The sequence below is a fragment of the Agelaius phoeniceus genome, chromosome 3, assembly GCF_051311805.1.
Source record: "Agelaius phoeniceus isolate bAgePho1 chromosome 3, bAgePho1.hap1, whole genome shotgun sequence".
In the NCBI taxonomy this organism is placed as follows: Eukaryota; Metazoa; Chordata; class Aves; order Passeriformes; family Icteridae; genus Agelaius; species Agelaius phoeniceus.
Window position 1 is genome coordinate 92,907,628 of NC_135267.1, and position 18,065 is coordinate 92,925,692.

Genomic DNA, 18,065 nt, shown 5'->3' on the forward strand with positions numbered 1-18,065 from the left:
CTAAATGGAAAGATATGAGTCCCTTTGAAGAGAGTGCAAATCAAATTTGGGTGATAATTACCAGCAGATAATTGAAACCTACTGTTTATTTGTACAGAACCTGATGTTACTGAGCTACCTCTGGAATGGACAAATAGAACTGCATATTCTGTGTTCCACCCTGCTTCTCATTTTTAAACATCTTACAGAACATTGTCAACTCACCCATGTCAAAGCTCCTGCAACCTTGTGAAGTAAATGAGGGGACAAAGAAAGCAAGTGAAAATACTCTTTTTTTCTGTTCTAAAAATCAACAGACCTGTAACAATTTACATTTGCTCCTTCTCCTCTTCCTCTCCATACACACAACAACACTGGATTTCAAGGTAAATCTTGCTTTTGGATTGCAGTACAAACATGCAGCTCTGTATTTGAGTATAAGGTTCTAAGGCTCCTGGTCACACCATTTGTGGCATGGTTTAATCCAGTCTTCAGTCTCAAATTCTTTCAATGCCTGGACCCTCGTATAAGAGCCGTAATACTACTAACACCTTCAAGTCTGAAAAAGCATGGCAGATGAAAAAAAAAAAAGTAAATAAGTCCAGTTTTCCCTGTCATCAATAATCTTGCCCTGGTATTTATTTCTACTCACCCAGCCAGGTAAGGAAGAAAATACCTTCACTCTGATTGGGGTAAATGCTAAACACATCCGCATGCAAATAGCAGAGTCTCTTAACTAGAGAGTTTACAAATTCAAGACATAAACATTAATTCCTCCAAAAGTTACAGAAAAATTATGGAAAATGGGGAGCATGTAAAAGATGACAATTTTTTGTAGGATCCTGCTTTATCAAAATTCCTCTGAAACAAACCATGCAGCCTCTGACAGAACATTGCTGAAGAAACAGGTCAAAGTGACTTAAGACTAGAACTATCCAGTAATGATTTATTACTTAGGTGATTAAAATTTGATTGCCAAAGGTTAAAACAAACAAAATCAGAGTGGGGTGGTATCTCACTTTTAGCTTTAACAAAATCATATGTGTTAATATTTCACTTTAAAAAAAGCAGTTCTCAACTTCCTGGGAAGTGAGAATTAACTCTCAGACTGGTTGTCACAGGACTAAACTGCCCTTCTCAATAGAGGAGAGTAACATAATGCATTGTCATAAAGGGAATTCTAATTACTACAAATATCTTCATGTTGTATGTTGTTTTCACTAAAAACTCAAAATTAATCAAATTTAACCTCATAAAAACACAGTATAGTAGCAAATAGATTCCATACCTTCCTTGCCTCTTAATATAGACTTACATTGTCAATGACTCGTTCAGTAGCATGAAAATACCTCCCCCATTCCAGAATACTTTGGAACTGACTCAGTTTTTAGCAATGTTCTTGCTCAAATTAACATCAAACCTTGCATATTAGATGTGTTCTTTCACAAACAGCTTTCAAACTGTGTGTGATCCCATCCTTGCAACTGTTAAGACACACAAATCCTCATCTGAGTAAAATATTCACTAAATCCATTCTTCACCCAGGTGCAAAGGCAAAAAGAGCAGTGTGTTTAGTATTATGTTCTCTAATACATGAACAGACACAGTACTGTAAAATTTCCTGTGTCTACAATACATCCTGTGTTTTTAAAATAAAGTTTAAGTCAACTAAACCTCAGACCCCCAAAAAATCCATCCTGCACACACCTACTCACCCTCCTGCTCATCTCTTTCAAACCCTGGAGCCTCATCTCTTTCAGCCTCATGTGAATTTCCTTCTGGAGACACAAAGGTTTCCAAGCTGTTCCTGAGCACTCAGTACAGCACTTTCCACAGGCACAGCAGACACTCTATTTGCCCTTGCTAACAGAGGCTTCCAAAATCCCTGATTGATTTTGCCATGAAAGCAACATGGAATTGTTCAACCCCAATAGTATTAAATCCATGAATTTTTATGCTGTTGGCCATTTGTCAGCCCAATGCACCCAGCAATGTCTCACTGTGAGATGAGCTTGATCAAGTTTCCAGTGATGGTTACTCCACTCCCTGGGCAGTCCATTGCAGACCCTTTCAGTGAAGAAATTCCTGTTATATCCAGCCTGGCAGAGATTTGAGTCTTTGTTCTGTCACTAGCTGCCTGGGAGAAGAGGTCAATCTCCACCCTCCATATATATATACATACATACATACATATATATGTATGTATGTGTGTATATATACACCTCTCTGTGTGTGTGAAAAAAAATACAAAGAGTCTTAGAATTCTGATGCAGCTAGTTCCTCCATTTATAGAACACTTTTTCCCCACAAGGTAAGATATAAAATCTATAAAAAAATAAAATGAGGTTTATCCTCAGCACACAGCAGGGCACACCTTTAAAGGTTTTTTCCTTTACACCAAAAATATTGGTTCAGCCGGACACTCTGTCCTTTGCAGGTTTTCTCCCGTAGCACAGGAGGCTCCCTCAAGCTTACTTGTTGTTTACCTATTGTAACTCATTATTATGCACACTTTTTTCCATGTCCAGTATGATGACCAGTTGCAAGATTAGCAGCACTCACAAATGCCAACCCATAAATCACAAATAACTCAGTACACCGACCACTACTCATCTGAAATCTGTGCATGCATTGCATCTGTGCACCGGAGCTATGAGCGGATCTCCACCAGACCTCCTTCTTTTCTCCAGTGATTTTCTTCAGCCAAGGTGAGAGCAGACCTCTGGTCACAAAGATAATTTCTCCCATTTCTTGAAGCTGTCTGACAAATGCATTGTTGAGAAAACTCCAAGGAAAAATGTGTATGATTTGAAAGGAAAAATTCAAAGGCTTATTAAAAAAACTTACTGAAGAAGAGAGAAATTCCTCTAAGTTTTAAAATGTTTACACTTACCTTTCCTTGTACCAATCTGAACCTGGCTTTTTTTTTCCTTCATTCAGATCCCCAAAATGAATAGTGTTTTGACTTTCTTAAATCAGCTATGCATTAACACACACTCAAATCTTCAGAAATTCTGCCCCATAAATTGGAATAAACAAAACAAGCTCCAGTATAAAAATGTTATTGAAAAGCAATAACAAAAATAGGCCATAAATTCTTTTAAGACAGATATTCTCAGGTGAAGACACCTGCACAGTAGACTTCACATAAAATGTTTAGGAACACAAAAGGTTTGCCTGGTGATTAAAGGGAAAAAAAAAAAAAACCAAGGGTTAGCCATCCTAACCCAAAAAGATATTAAAATAGCATATAGCTGGTTTTATTCATTTTGTTGCTGTCTGAATCCATGTGGGAAGCACTCAAAAGGCATATTTATTTTGTCTCATTGACAAAATAACAAATACTAACCATGAAGATCTCTACCTTTCAACAGTGCAGGCCCTACTCCAAGATGAGAGGCAGTGCCCATCACCAATGTTCCACTTCCACAGCCTCCAAAAATAAAGTGAGGTAGTTCCAGGCATAAGAGCTTTACTAGATCAGTCTCAGCATATTCTCTGAAAAATTCAATCACAGTAAGAAAAGGTTCATCATCCCTCTAATAAAAGTAGGAAGATTCCCTGTACCACCTGCAATTGCAGCATCTTCTCACAAAATAACCCAAACACAGCTATCTATGACCAAATGCAGCTGACATGAGTCAAACCAGCAGTGTGGATGCAGTGACCACTTCATCCAAAACCTTCTCATCTTCCATCTCCCTGAGGCACCAGGAAGATGATGCCTCTACCTTGTGAAAATACACCAGAGAAGGAGAGCAAGATGTCTCAAGAGCCTTGCTGTGGCAAGACTTCTAATACCAATAAGGCAGGACCATTGGCTCTCTCGTAATTTGGAGATGAACATTACTGAATGTAGTTGTAACACCACATGAACCAAATCCTAGTAGTGTATGCTCAGAAAGATGCATAAGGAGTATGGAAAGTTGGCCTACTAAGTATATTACAACAGAGCTGCATCATGAAAAGCAGAGGAGTAAGACTTAAAACTGACACCAATCATCTTTTGGAAATGTGAATATTCAACTTGGTTAAATCAAGACAATCACAGATAGACATTTTTTCCCAAATCTTTGGCTGTATTGCAATGGTTGTTTCAATTTGTAATCTCCAACTAAACATTTCCTATCCATGGATTAACAATATATTTACTGACTTGTGTCTTTTAACAGTATTTATCCAACATAACAAAATAAACTGCAATTTGTTATACTTTTTTTTTTTACAAAACATTTTATAAATATTTTTACAAAATGTATACAAAGCAATTTCAAGTGAGACATACTTTACAAATGAAGGTATTTAAGCAAATAAAGTCCATACCACGCTGACAATAAGTGACACATCCTCTTTAAGTGAAGTCAGTCTGTAAGGCCTCCCTACTCTAACAGATAAATTATACCAAAATCTTCAAAATGAACATAGTTTTCTTAATTGCCAGTTTAAAATTTGTTTTAATATTAGGCAGTATTAAATAACATTGAAATCACAATGCTGATCCAGCAAAATAATGAAAACATGTTTAAAGTCATGCATATTCACAATACTTTGCTGGACTTGAGCCCATATGATTAATAAATTTTTTTAAGCACCACAAAAATACAATTATTTCATTTTCTGCTTCACCACGTACCAGAATTCCTTTAGAATTGAATTCAAAGGAGTGAACAACAGAACATTAACAATCTAAGATCAATCTTGCTAGGATTGTTCAAGGGGTTCCTCTCATCAGCAGTTCAGAGAAATGTGTCTGACCAAATCACTCACAATTACTTTCTGCAATTTGTCCTTTTTTATATGCCATTGTCCCCCCTTCCCAATGAGACCCAATAGAAGACACACAACCTGATACTTCAGTTTGTATTTGCTGTAGAGAGGCTGGAAACCCCATACTCATTTTGAGGTGGTACAACAAGCAAGGGGACTGATGAATGTGCAACTTCACTTTTTTTTCCTCAGAAGAAAAATTTAACTAGTTAGCATACAGCTGTGTAACTTACTGCTCTCCTTCCTAAATAGTTCAGAATGATAAATTAATTAAATTTCCAAAATGATAAAAGATGCATCAGAATACACAGCCATGAGAATATTATTAAATCTAAAAAGGCAATAGGTGAAGACTATCTTGTCAGTTTTGCCAATAAGAAAACAACTAACTGCCTGAGAGTCTACTCTGTGGACATCCAACCAAAAATTTAAAACTGGCAATACTTATTAATAATACATACAACACTTGGGAATGTTGGGTTTTTACAAACACGTACTTTAAAATTGGCACATTTTTTTTAAATGGCAATTAGTAACATATAAAACCAGTTCTTCCATTCATGTTGAAGGGGAAATGAATTTTAAGGAAGTTCATCTTTCTCTCATTGCTTTCTAGATTTGGTTTCCTTTAGTGGTCAGACAGTGGACTGCAGCTCAGTACTGAGTTGCACTGTAATGTTCTACTATCCCAAGGATCTAATTCTGCTTCCTTCCGTGACACTCAGATGGAGTGAGTTACACACCAGCAAAACCTTTTGGTTTCTCTCCTGGCAATCTGACAGACAACCACAGCTTGTCACAATGAGCCTCTTACATCGTGAAAATCGTAATCAGCAAGTCTGGAAAAGGGCTGGTAATGTTTCTGAGAAATGGTGGAGAAGTTCTGGGGGAGAACATGAGCATACCTTAGAAACCACAAAAGCTGTATCCTCCTGAGCAGACATATGTACTACACACACGTGACCAACGTCAGCGCGCTTATGTGCACAAAAGCACTCATGACCAAAGTAAACTAGAACAAAGCAGCATGGGCAGCAAAAAAAAGTCATAGATTAAAATAAATAAATAAAATAATAAGATTCTATCTTAACAACATGACAGCAAGCCAAATGCAAACCATGCAATGGTTTCACTTGGCTTTACAATATGAATTAATAATTACACATTTTTTTGATATGTTTAAACAATGGGATTGCTGATCAACTTTGGTCTGTACATATCTTGATAATAATGACTGCTACGGTGGATGATTTAACATTCTCTGACAGCAAAAAGCAAAAAAAATCAAAAATAAACACTGGCCTTTAAATTTACTCAGAGTAAGGCTAACATCCTCTTAAAATATAAGCTACAAATACAGTTTTCAAATCAAAGTGCTTTTGACACTTGGTCTAAAAAAAAAAACCAACAAATAAAAAAAAAAAAACATTTATACCACTTCAGAAAGACTCAAGGCTGACTACATCCAATTATAAAATGCAAAATCTTTTCCTCAAGAGATAACATATATATGTATTATATATATAAATTCATGGCTCTATCATGGCCTCATCCTGTACACTTTGCTATTTACTGGCTTCCGTTCTACCTTCCTTAGTCAAGCATTTATTACTTCATATCATGCCACTGTGACTAAGATCATATAATATCATCCCACAGACTAAAGTTACCCACTACAAATATATCAAGTACTAGTTTCTGCTCAGAAAGCAATAGAAAAGCACTTAAAGTTTAAATTATGAAGCCTTGTAAACACACTGATGATTTCCTTCCAACTTAAGAATCCTAGAATACAGATTCATTAACAAAGCAAATAATCACTTCTGAATAGAGGTACAGTGGGTTTTCCAGAAAAACTAAAAATTTGATGATTTGTGGAAGAGAAGGGTAAGGGAGAATTGTTGCTTCCATCACTCTTTAAAAACATTTTCTTAATAAATATATCCTTTCAAATGACTGTGATTGTCAGTATATTACCGTATTATATAGGGCCTAAAAACCTGCAACCCTGTTACGTTGCAGTACTGCTCAATAATCAAAAGCACTATTATAATAATACTTGAAACAGTAAGGCCCTAACAGACTGCATTCTAACAAGGATTAACTTTACTTGGATATCTCACTGTAACCACAATGAGTATTGCTCTCAAACACAGAACAGAATCTAGTTTAGAAAGGTTAACCTTAAATGCATGTCAGGCTGTACTTGTGGTGTCATTCACATTTGCTTCTGCTAAGAGAAACAGAATTTGTCCATGGTACTGTAACTATTAACACTCTAAGATACTATTTACAGCTGCTTCTAAAATAGAGTCAGTTTCTACAACACTTTCACTGTGGTCTGGAATAAATTTTTCCAGGCAGTTCTCTTGTGAAGCAATAGGTGAAAAATTAGGGAACTCTAATTCAACCGAGCCACTGCTTGCCGCCTCATTTTGTGGCTGCCTCCCAGCTTTTTTAAGTTCCAAGATGTTTTTAAATGTAGTTTCTAAACTCTTACTGAGCAGTAAGTCTTCCTGGGGTTCACCAGAGCTTTTCCTGTTATCAGGATGCAAAACCTCATTCTTTGGAGAGCTCCTCAGAGTTTTGTCTTGAAGTGAATTATTACACATTACCTTTGAGAAAGACTGAACTGCATTCCTTGATATTTTATTGTGTGTTCCATGACTGCCTCTTGACACTATTTTTGACAAGTCTTCGGAACTCGAAGAATTCTCAGTGGACTTGGCAAGATCTTTCCCACTCATCCTGTCTTCAGAAAGGGCCACATATTGGCTCTCAGAAGAACAATTAGCTTTTTCAAACTTTAAAGCTTTAGTGAGGCTCTCGGATTTTTTAGTAGAAGCTTTTCCTTCTTGTGGTGTCAGAATGTTGTTAGGCACTATAGGAAGTTTACTGTGATTTGTGGACTCTACTGAGCTGGATTTTGGTCGGTCTCTGGCTTGGGTTTTGGTAGTCTGACTTCGAGAAGGTAATGTTTTGCTAGACTGATGGTCACTTTTGCTGGACTGTGCTTCTTCAGCTGCTTTCTCAAATTGTTTGGCAGAACAACAAAAATCGGCCTGATAACCATCTGTAAGTTAAGTAGCAACATTTTATTAAAATCACCTACACATCCAAATAACTGACACTGAAATTCAAATAACATCCACAGCTTACAGATCTGGGTCTTTAAGAGATGTTCATATGCTTAAGTGTTCTGCTGTGTACAGTGCAGGAGATTAGCACTAAATTAATCAGCACACTGCTCACGCATGTGCACTGTAAAACCAGATTAAGGGCACTTCCCAGCATTCTAAATATGCAAATATGGTCTCTGAAGATTAATACTTTCTACAACACAACCTGTGAATATCTTTTAAAATATGCAGATCATGCAGAACCTTTAAACAAATCGTAGCTGTAATCCTACACAATTAACGTGCTTCCAGGTGCTATGTTTAACAACATCCCAGTTAAAAACACTGCCATTTAAATGGCCATGGCACTCCAAGAGCAACACTTCATTAAGATGAACAAGAGTATTCATGCTTCAAACAGTGCTGATCTTTCTGGCTGCAAGTAAACTCAGAGATTCTTCCCTGCTAGGATGGAGGTACTGCAGAAGTCATGACTGTTGTCAAAAGAAACTCGAACGTTTCTCTGCCAAACAGATAACTTTTTTTTTTTCCCCACAAATAACTGCTTCAACCCTACAGTGTCTTTGGATTGTTGAATTCTGGAGTTAGAAAAAGTTATCTTGCAAATGCTTATTCAGTATTTCACTAACTGGAATCCACAATAATCACTGCCTCACTGTGGCCACAACTATTTTTAAACACTCCACACTTAATAATGAAGTTCAGCGTTCCTTACCAGGATCCACAAGTGCAAGACGCTTTTCCCGGGTCAGAGATGCTCTTTCCTCCTGGTTAAACATCCTATCAATCATAACCATTTCTGCAGAGGGATTTATCCGCTGGAAGAAAAGGGAAAAAACAACCCATCTCTGGAGTGACTCATATGACTCATATCAATCAAAACATTGATAGCTTAGTTAAATTTCAGAAAAAAGAAACTTCTTTTATTATGTATTTGCGAAGAACATTCACAATTCAACGGTCCTGTCTCTGACCCAACCACTACTGAAACTCAGTCATGAAATATTACTCACATTGTACTGCAAATTTTATTTGGGAAAGACTTTAAAACAGAGAATTGCTATTCCAGTTGGATGAGTTGTACTTTTTCAGGACTGAGTATGCTTACTACTGTATACCACAATTTTTTTACTTCATACAGTATCCTTCTCTTTTAGGGGATCAACCAGCAAAAATCTTGAACTGTGACCATCCTATCATCTTCCCTGCACTTCTCTCCTATCCTTGTAACTAGCTGGTCAGAGCTGCATTTTGCTGACAATGCCTTCAAGCCACTTTGATTCATCCATCAAAGAAAATGGTCACTGCAGTAGGCCATAACATAGACAACCAGTTTCAAACCTGAATGCTATGTGAAATAAACCTTTCAAAATTACTAAAGGGGATTTGCCATACAACATACCAGATGCTAAAACAACAAATCTCAACCTCCATCCTCTCTTTGCATCTGCAAATACTTGCAAATATTTAATGGCTAGGATCTATTACAATGCAACTGCTATTAGTAGAACCATATTAATTCTAACAGTTGTATTATGTACCCCTGTCTCTAAATATCTAAATGCCTATTACACTCAAATTCAAAACTTTTCCAGGTATGAAAACTAGCATATCTGAGGTCACAATGGCAGTTCCTGATCCTTGTAAAACACATTCTTTAACTTTATCAGTTTTATTTTATCTCATACCTGGGATTGTGAAAGCACTTAAATCAGAAGTACTTCTGATGAAGTTCCACCTAGCTTTTAAGGACAATGATTTCCTAAACTGTAATATGATTTGGCTTTAATTATAATATGGCTGGAGGCCTCTGAATGGACAACATCAACACTATTTCAGGTTCCATCAGCCACAGAAATACACAGAAATCACCCTCCTGACTATCACAGCCTGTTCAGTGTAAGAGGAAAGCAGAAGCAGAGAACAGAAGTTCATGCACCTGTTCTGCAGATTTTGTTTCAACAAATTTAACCCCATCCCTTAAACAAAGTGTACCTGGGTTCTACACCTTACCATTGCATCTTCTATAAGCAGACATCTGTATTTGTTCAGCATAGCCTGTGTCCTCTTCAGAAGTTGTGTAGCTACAGATTCAAATTCACTGTCCACTAGAAAGACAAAGTACACTTTCAAACACTGTTCTTCAATAACCTGTACAAATTTTAAAATGATCCTTTTCTTATTGCTCTAATTTACATTAAGAATTCTCTCAATACAAACTGATTACAAACCTACTGCCAAATTTGAAAAAGAAAATTACCTTTTCTTAAATCTTCTTCTGTTGGCAGTGATCCCTGGCACACATGGTATGAAAGGAGCCTCTGAACTGCATCATTTAATGATCTGAACCGACTTTTATCTGGAGTCACAGCATGTACCTGATCCTTCTGTAATTGCTGCAGAATACTACAAAAAAATTAATGGTATATACTTAACGTACTGAACAGAGTTTTTACATTGACAAAAGTAAAAATTAAGGTTTCCGCAACAAAATTAAAACGAAATAGTGACTTACAAAGCTCCTTTAGTTAACTGTTTAGCAGCAGGCCTTTTCTGTCCAACTAAATGACCATCGACCTAAGTTCAAAATAAAAGACAAATTACAATATGGCCCCTCATTTGCAAAGCCTAAGTTTCAGGAGTTGTTTCTGTCAATTAGGTACATCACTAACACTAACTGTAACCACCACATAAGTATAAACACTTTCAGCTATCTCCTATTTTCACAGGGCACCGTGTATCCACAAAATATGTCACTTCCCTATTTTTTGTATCCACAAAAAATAGGGAAGTGACATAAACCAAAGGTCCAAAATGCTGTTTGTGGAAAAATTCCACTGTTTTGCATTATACATACTTCACTAAGAATGAGAAGATCAAAGTTAGCAGGTGCAAAGAAGGAAAGATAGAACTAAAAACTTTTTACAAATAAATCTGCTCATACAAACCCTCTCTGCATTTCTCAGAAGATGTCATCTTGCCTGACATTGATGGATTAGAGTATCTATGAGGAAAGCAGGCTAAGGTTGTGCACTTAAATGCTCAAAAGCCACAGTGGATGGGGGGGATTGTAAAAGTCATTCTAGGAATTCTATTTCAGTGTCAATGCTACAAATATGCCCATCAGGTAGTGATCCAAGTCATTCTCTCCTTGCTTAGACATTTGATGAAATCAAGATTTTCCTGGGAACACTCTCCTAAGACCCAAGGCTCTCTGAGGGGGTAAAGATTCATGGCAGACACACTGGAAGAGTATTTGCCTCAAAAAGCCTCCAACTTCAGATCAGAAAAAGTAGTCATCACCAAGCAGAATGAACATCTGACCAACTATTACACAACCAGGCTGACCTCCTAACTGAGCACTACTGTACCTTCTGCTCTACTTGTACATCAATAAGACACAGAAAAACATTCCTGTCCTACTGCACTGACAAATACATTTACAAACAAAAATTTTAAGTCAGATCCTCTCCAAAAAAAACTCATACTGGACAGTGTTTTTGTACATACTTGCTTTATGTGGGAGAACTTTTGATGGTAAAAGAAGAAGACTGCAGTAAGGAATAAAACAGACAAAGACCAGGTGGAACTGTTCTGCTGCTTCTCACAAACCACTGTCTCCCAATCAGCCAGAGAACAGCTGAGTTTGTAAGAAATAATGAGAAGAGTAGGTCGAACTACTGGCCAACTCAATGAAGAATTGCTATGTCATACAAAATTATCTTCAGGGAACAGTACAGTCAGACTCTACTTAATGAACTGAATCTCAAAGCAGCATTCAGTGTATCAATTTGCAAAATAATCAACATTTATTATGCCAAGGTAGAATTTGTCAAGTTTGAGGGAGTTCATATACTCGACAAAAAACCTACAATGATTCCTTATTTGTTTACTCACTACCTCCCCTCACCCCAGTGGAGAAGAGAATTAGGAAAAAAAGTAAACCTTGTAGGTTGAAAAGAACAGTTTAAAAACAGAAACAAAATAAAATAAAGTTGCAATGAAAAAGAGCAAAAGAGGGAATTAAACTCAGAAGAAACAAGTGATGCCCAATGCAATTGCTCAGCACCCTCTGAACAATGCCCACCCCATTCCCGAGCAGCAACAACCAGCTCACAGGCAATTAATTCCTACATTTACACCCAGAACACCATGGGATGTTCCACAGAATGGGATACTCCTCTGGCAGTTTGGGGCAGCTGTCCTGTGGGTGTCACTGGCACAGCATGGGGCACTGGAGAGGCTGTGACTTGCAGAGTAAGCACTGCCCAGCAACTTAAACACTGGTGTATTAATCAACATTATTCACAGCCCAAATCCAAAACACAGCACTGTACCACCTACTAAGAAGAAAATTAGCTCTATCCCAGAAAAAAACAGGATAGACAGGGAAACATATAAATAGAAGTGTTCTCTACCTGTATACTCTGCTGAACTGATGATGATCCTATCACTTTTTCTTGTGGCTGTGTTGTTCCTAAAGATTGTTGTATGATTTTTCCTCCAGAGTCCTGTCCTATAAAAAAAAAGTTTAAAAGATTCTTGTCATCCTAAGCAAGAGAGGAATAATTTTGTATCCCTATCCTGATAATTTCACTTGAGTTTTTAGGAAAGCTATATCTTACGCTTAAAAGCATTAGTGCAACTATCCTGTGGAGAAACCAGCCCATAAAAATTAAACAGGACTGATATTTTGCCTGAAAAACTATAGAAATCCTCAGATATAAATCACATCACACCATGGTACTGCAACATAAGAAGAAATTCAAGTGCTGCAAGTTTAGTGTCCCAACAATTTGCCTAAAATCAATCATACAATAAATTTTATTAAACTTTTCAATACCAATCCTCCCTCAAAGTGAATTACCCGAATTTTTCTAAAGCTCCTGGAAGTACTCTTCCAGGACAGCAAGCGTATTTCTTCCCCTAGATTTTTTTTAGATAGGTAGACTTCCTCCAATTGCCTTGCTTCATAATCCAAACAGCATCTTATCAGTCATGCTACCTTAGAACCAAAACAAGTAAGAATTTATTAGGTTTCTTTTCTCCAAAGACACCCAGCCTACTGTGCACACTGTGTACAGAATTGCCTGGACAGCTTATACATAACAGTACACAAGGGGGAAAAAAACCAAGGTAGAGTATAGGACCTTATTCAAAAGGTTACTTATGTACAAAGAGAACAGGAAGGTTACTGCATTTTTCTGCTTGCCTTGAATGTACTGGTTTTGTTCTTTCAGTAGCATGGTGCTGCTTGAAAAGCTGCTGTTTTGCCATGAACAATGCACGAACTATTCTAACAGAAAGGGACGCATTCAAGAACAAAGTGAGTGATGACAGCCTGCACATAACCTTGTAATACCGATTTCTCTCCCCTCTCTAACTGAAGCAGCCACCACATTCAACATTCTAGAACTTTCATGGAATTTTAGCAGATGTCTATTTTGGAAAGTAAGTATTTCTACTTTCCTAAGCTGAAAAAAAAAGAAAAATGAAAGAAGGTATAATTTTGGTGAGAGAAATAATTGCTAATTGTAAATATTCAACTGTTCTCTCTAGAAAATGAAGTGCCACAGTTGACAAAAATTAAAGCATACATTTAATACTGAAAAAATATAGTTTCAATTCTTCTAAAAATGAAATTCCAACAACCTTTAGAACCCTATGAGCATGATGCATCTATCTAAGTGTGACACATTGAAGTAGAACGAATCTCTGTTGCTGCAGAAAATTAAGAAAATTATGTTAAAAAGACCTTAGTTGACCTGATAGTGTGTTGCTCAGAAGATTTGTTAGCTGAGGCTGTCTCAAATTGTCCTGTGTCTTCGATGCAGAAACTGGTGATGTCTGGTTCACAGCCTTTTTCTGTGGCACATACATAAAATAAAGAACAAATTTTTTAAAAATCACAGTGAAATATTTACTGAAAGCTTTAAGAAAAGCAAGGTAAAGGCACCTAAATTTCACCTCCATGTATACTTTTTTAACTTCAAACTCATCAGTGGTGAAATTTCACATATCTCAATCCCTCCAAGTTCAAGAATTTTATAAAGTAAATCAGAGGGGAACAGAAATTACACTAACAGCACAAATATATACCAGTTGTATTCTAGAAGACCACTCATTTTCCACTACAAGTGGCCCTCAGAAAACACAGCTTCTCAGAGTTCCAAAACTGCAAGATGATGAAGTTGCTTTCCCAACAAAAAAAAAAAAAAAAAACCGCACAGTGGAACAAACCCTCCACTGCTTAGCAACTGAATGATACATGGTTTAGTATAAAGTACAATGTTTAAAATGCAAGTACAAACAAACTAAAAAGATTCTGGCAAATAGTGGCATTTGTTCTCTGTAAGTGCCCATTTACAGCTCTGAAATTCCAGCACAAGAACAAAAAGATCTTTTAGAGCAATAAGAAATAATCTGCTTTTATAACTGCTGAAACTGACTGACCCAGCACGTGACCTGCAAATAGGAAGATGTAGACACATGAAGAGAAAGTCGGACAGGCCTCAAATTACTCATCTGCAAGCAAAATGTTACAATCTGCACCAGAAGTCTTGGCAAAGATTACAAATGTGTTTCTGCAACATGCTCATACTGATTTTTTAAATGCACATTATTTTCTAAGACATTATTATTTCACTGCAGATTTTGGGTTTGGTTAAAAAAAAAATCCATCAGGCCTTTGGAAAAAGAAAGATCTAAGTAAAAGAAGAGAAAAGAGAAAGATCTAATTAGTGCAAATGCATTCTGAGAGTGTTTCAAAATGACAAAAAATGATGACAAAAAAAAATTTAAAAATGACAGAAATTGAATAGCTTGTTGTTAACTGTGTGAAAAGTCACTGAGTTAAAATTGGCAATTCACTTTGTAACTTTATGAACTTTTTTCTTTTAAACTTTTGACTGTTTCTAAGTTCGCTTATGAAAACAGAAAAATTTGAGTTGAATATATACTGCAAGTGTATCTACTGGACAAAATAGACAACATCACACCTTAAAAGTGAATTCCAAATTTTTTTTTAAGTACTAGCTTGACTTCTTAGAGGATTATTTTTAATGTTATGCTTTTACAAACTGCTTTAAAAGGTATTTATTTTTAAGGATTCTAAGAAGCATTTTTTGTCTTTGCATCAAATTTGAAAGCTTCTAACTGCTCCAGACACACATTAACGGAAGTGCCAATGTGATAAACAACAAAAGAAAGCCCAAGAAGCCTTTTCATCTCTAATTTCTTTAAGTCAAACCTTGAAAATGCATAAGTTTTAGTGAGGTCAAAAGATTTTTAAGTGCTAAGAATGAACTTGAGCCTTTACATCTAGCCTACGGTAAGGTTTACAGGAGAGCTTGCAATTGTATAAACTTACAATGCCCACTCCTTTAAACAGGAGCAGACATAAATTAATGCTAAGCACTTCTGAAAATAATACTATAAATCACCAACAAAATCTTTGGGATTAATCGAAGTGTCAGAGTTGTTCACTGAGTGACAGATTTAGAAAATACCATGTGACATGACAACTCTGGGTTACAGTAATTTTCAGCAGTTCCACAGTATTTGTAACAATACAAACCAGCAAATTAACATTCTGTGTATTAGCCAATTTTAGCACAGCTGAGAAGCCTTTCTTTGGCCTACATTCTCAAGCAGCTTCCATACCTGACCAAAGGCAAACTGTTGTTGTGTTACTCCCACAGACGTGTGACTAAAGGTGCTGACAGACTTGGAGGAGGATGCTGGAAGACGATGCGATGCACTGACGGCAACTTGAGCTCTGTTCTGGCCCAGCTGATCTCCTGTGAAGTTCCCTCCCGATGCGACAGACTGAACGGATGCTCCCAGGCTGGGGTGCACTGAACCAGAAGAACTTGCAGCAGCAAATCGACCAGAAGCTGACATATTTGAGGCTGTGGACTGCCCAGGTGACATGGTGGTAAAACTAGATCTGCCTTGGGAAACGTTAGCTTGGCTGGGTGACAAATGCAACACCGTTGGTGACGCCTGCTGCAGTGGCACCTGTCCACCAACAATTTGTGAAGTTCCATGATTTACTATAACTTGGTTTCCAGGAGCTGTGAATGTCTGGCCTGAAACAAGCTGAACAGCTGTGTTCTGATTATTCAGCATCTGTCCTGAATACGATTGGTTGGCTCTTAGCATGTTTGTGGAGTTCCTGTTGAGCATTACGTGCTCAGCAGACACTTGGCCAGGAACCAGCTGGGAAGGCTGAGTCTGAAGAAGTTGTCCATTTATGGCCTGGACATGATGAACTGAATTAGAATTAACAGACAAACTTGTAGGTATGAGAAACTGGTTTTGAGGTGCGTGAGGCTGTCCCATAGGAGAATGGATAACAATACTACCTCCAGCATTGCTAACTGTCTGAGGTGTAACTGATTTTCTTGTATTTTGTTGTTGATTAACAATATTAACAGACATATGAGGACCAACTACTGAACTTTGAGGTGAGTTTGCAGAAGCAAATGGAATCCCTTGCTGTACATGATGTTGCTGTATTCCCAAGTTATTCACATTGTAAGCAGTCTGCTGACCCATCTGAATAGGCTTTGGTTGGATATTAATAGGAACTTTGTTAGAGTTTGGTGCCAAACCCCTTTGAATGATGATATTATGGACAGGCAATGAAGTCTGAAAATTTGTGCTGTTAAATGGAACAGTTACAGGTTGTGCTACGGGACTTGAATTTGAGTTACTGAACAGCGAGTTCCCATTTGGAGTTTGTCTATGAACCAAGAGGCCACTGCTCATGTTCGCAGGTGTTTGCTGACCATTGCCTTTCAGTATTATCTGAGATCCATCGAGGTTATTGATGGTCATCATGGAAGGTTGATTACTAAATGAACCAATCAGCTGTATCTGCCCAGAACCACTAATCTGGCTGCTATTAGACAAATGCTGGCCAGGAACACTAATTCCGACGTGTTGCATAAAGCCATGTTGCACACCAACTGTATTGCTTGCAAAAGATGCTCCAACAGGTTGCTGTACCACTTGAGTAACTCCTATAGGTTGCAACGTCTGACCTGAGTAATTAGAAACATTAGAAGCCTGAGTAAAGGATGCTGATGAAGAAGGATGAAGCTGAGCTTGTGCAAACTGTTGGCTAGAACCTACACTGGCATCCAAATATGCCTCTTCTGCCAAAGTCTGTTCAGTAATATTGGCCTCCTGCAAGGATTTCTGAAGAATATCAAAAGGCTGATCCTCAGTAAGATCAGGTAAAGGAGAAGACACAAGTTCATCTTCAAGAAACTGAAGGCTACTGGACAGCTGCAGTCCATCACTAGGCCCCTCTCCAAGCTGACCACTTACACCTTTTACAGACGACTTAGGATCAGTGTTCTGAAATGCAAAACAAGAAGTAAATCACTTTCAGAAACTCCAGTATCTGCTTTGTTTCCTCATTAGCTATTTTTCCATGCAAGCAAACTTTCTACACAGAATTAAACTCTTCCCATAGCATGTGCAGGATGATATTGACCCCATACAGTGAGCCAGCACAAACACGTCACAGATACCACACTCACACCCTCAGACTGCTGGAGAGGCTTCTCTCCTTTCCCTTCTCAAATCTCTCAATACACAGCACTTAGCTCTGCAGCTGCACTGTTTCAAGAGGACATGAAACGCTCTCTAAGTGCCATTTTCCCTTCCTCAAGCTGAGCACTCTACTGACAAAAGGATAAAAGAAATGAGGAGGGAAAACACCTCCACTCTGATTCAGTTTGGGGCAAGGCTTCAGTAGCAACAGTAGAAGCAGAGAAAAGGCAGAAGAAAGCTTTTCTTCCACCAACTTCTATCAAATAAGATTCGCCTCCAAAATCCTACCAGCATTTCCATAATCACCTACTGTAAACTACTGACCATTTCATAAAGTTAAGGCATTATGCTAACTTCATGTTTAAAAAAATTTTAGAAACAAGGGAGTAAGAAAAAAAAAGTGTTACAGACTGTGGCTTATGCTCATAAAAAGAATACTGAGAACTATAAATATTGGAACTACCACAAATATTAAGTGGCACCTTTAACAAAAAAATCTGTCAAATCCACATCCATTAAGGTCATGATAAGGAAAATCAAAATGTATTTACTCTGGCCTACTGTCAAGATTTTCCTAAAACAAAGTTCTGTCCAGAAACTCTAGACAACACAAGC

General features: G+C 37.5%; 1 protein-coding gene across 5 annotated transcripts in view; it reads right to left on the reverse strand.

The window, feature by feature from the left end:
* Window positions 1–905: 905 nt before the first annotated feature.
* BICRAL (BICRA like chromatin remodeling complex associated protein) overlaps window positions 906–18,065 on the reverse strand; it is a 48,435-nt gene continuing 31,275 nt past the window's right edge. For 4 of the 5 annotated variants that reach the window (XM_054629316.2, XM_077175853.1, XM_054629314.2 and 1 more), the window contains 9 exons: window positions 15,549–17,252; window positions 13,652–13,751; window positions 12,305–12,402; window positions 10,402–10,463; window positions 10,147–10,292; window positions 9,900–9,994; window positions 8,602–8,704; window positions 3,329–7,819; window positions 906–2,736 (listed from right to left, as the gene is read on the reverse strand). In XM_054629316.2, the coding sequence (XP_054485291.2) occupies window positions 7,017–7,819; window positions 8,602–8,704; window positions 9,900–9,994; window positions 10,147–10,292; window positions 10,402–10,463; window positions 12,305–12,402; window positions 13,652–13,751; window positions 15,549–17,252 (3,111 nt within the window). In that variant the 3' untranslated portion in view covers window positions 906–2,736; window positions 3,329–7,016. The remainder of the gene's footprint in view (window positions 2,737–3,328; window positions 7,820–8,601; window positions 8,705–9,899; window positions 9,995–10,146; window positions 10,293–10,401; window positions 10,464–12,304; window positions 12,403–13,651; window positions 13,752–15,548; window positions 17,253–18,065) is intronic. The other variant, XM_054629312.2, reaches the window with a different exon arrangement.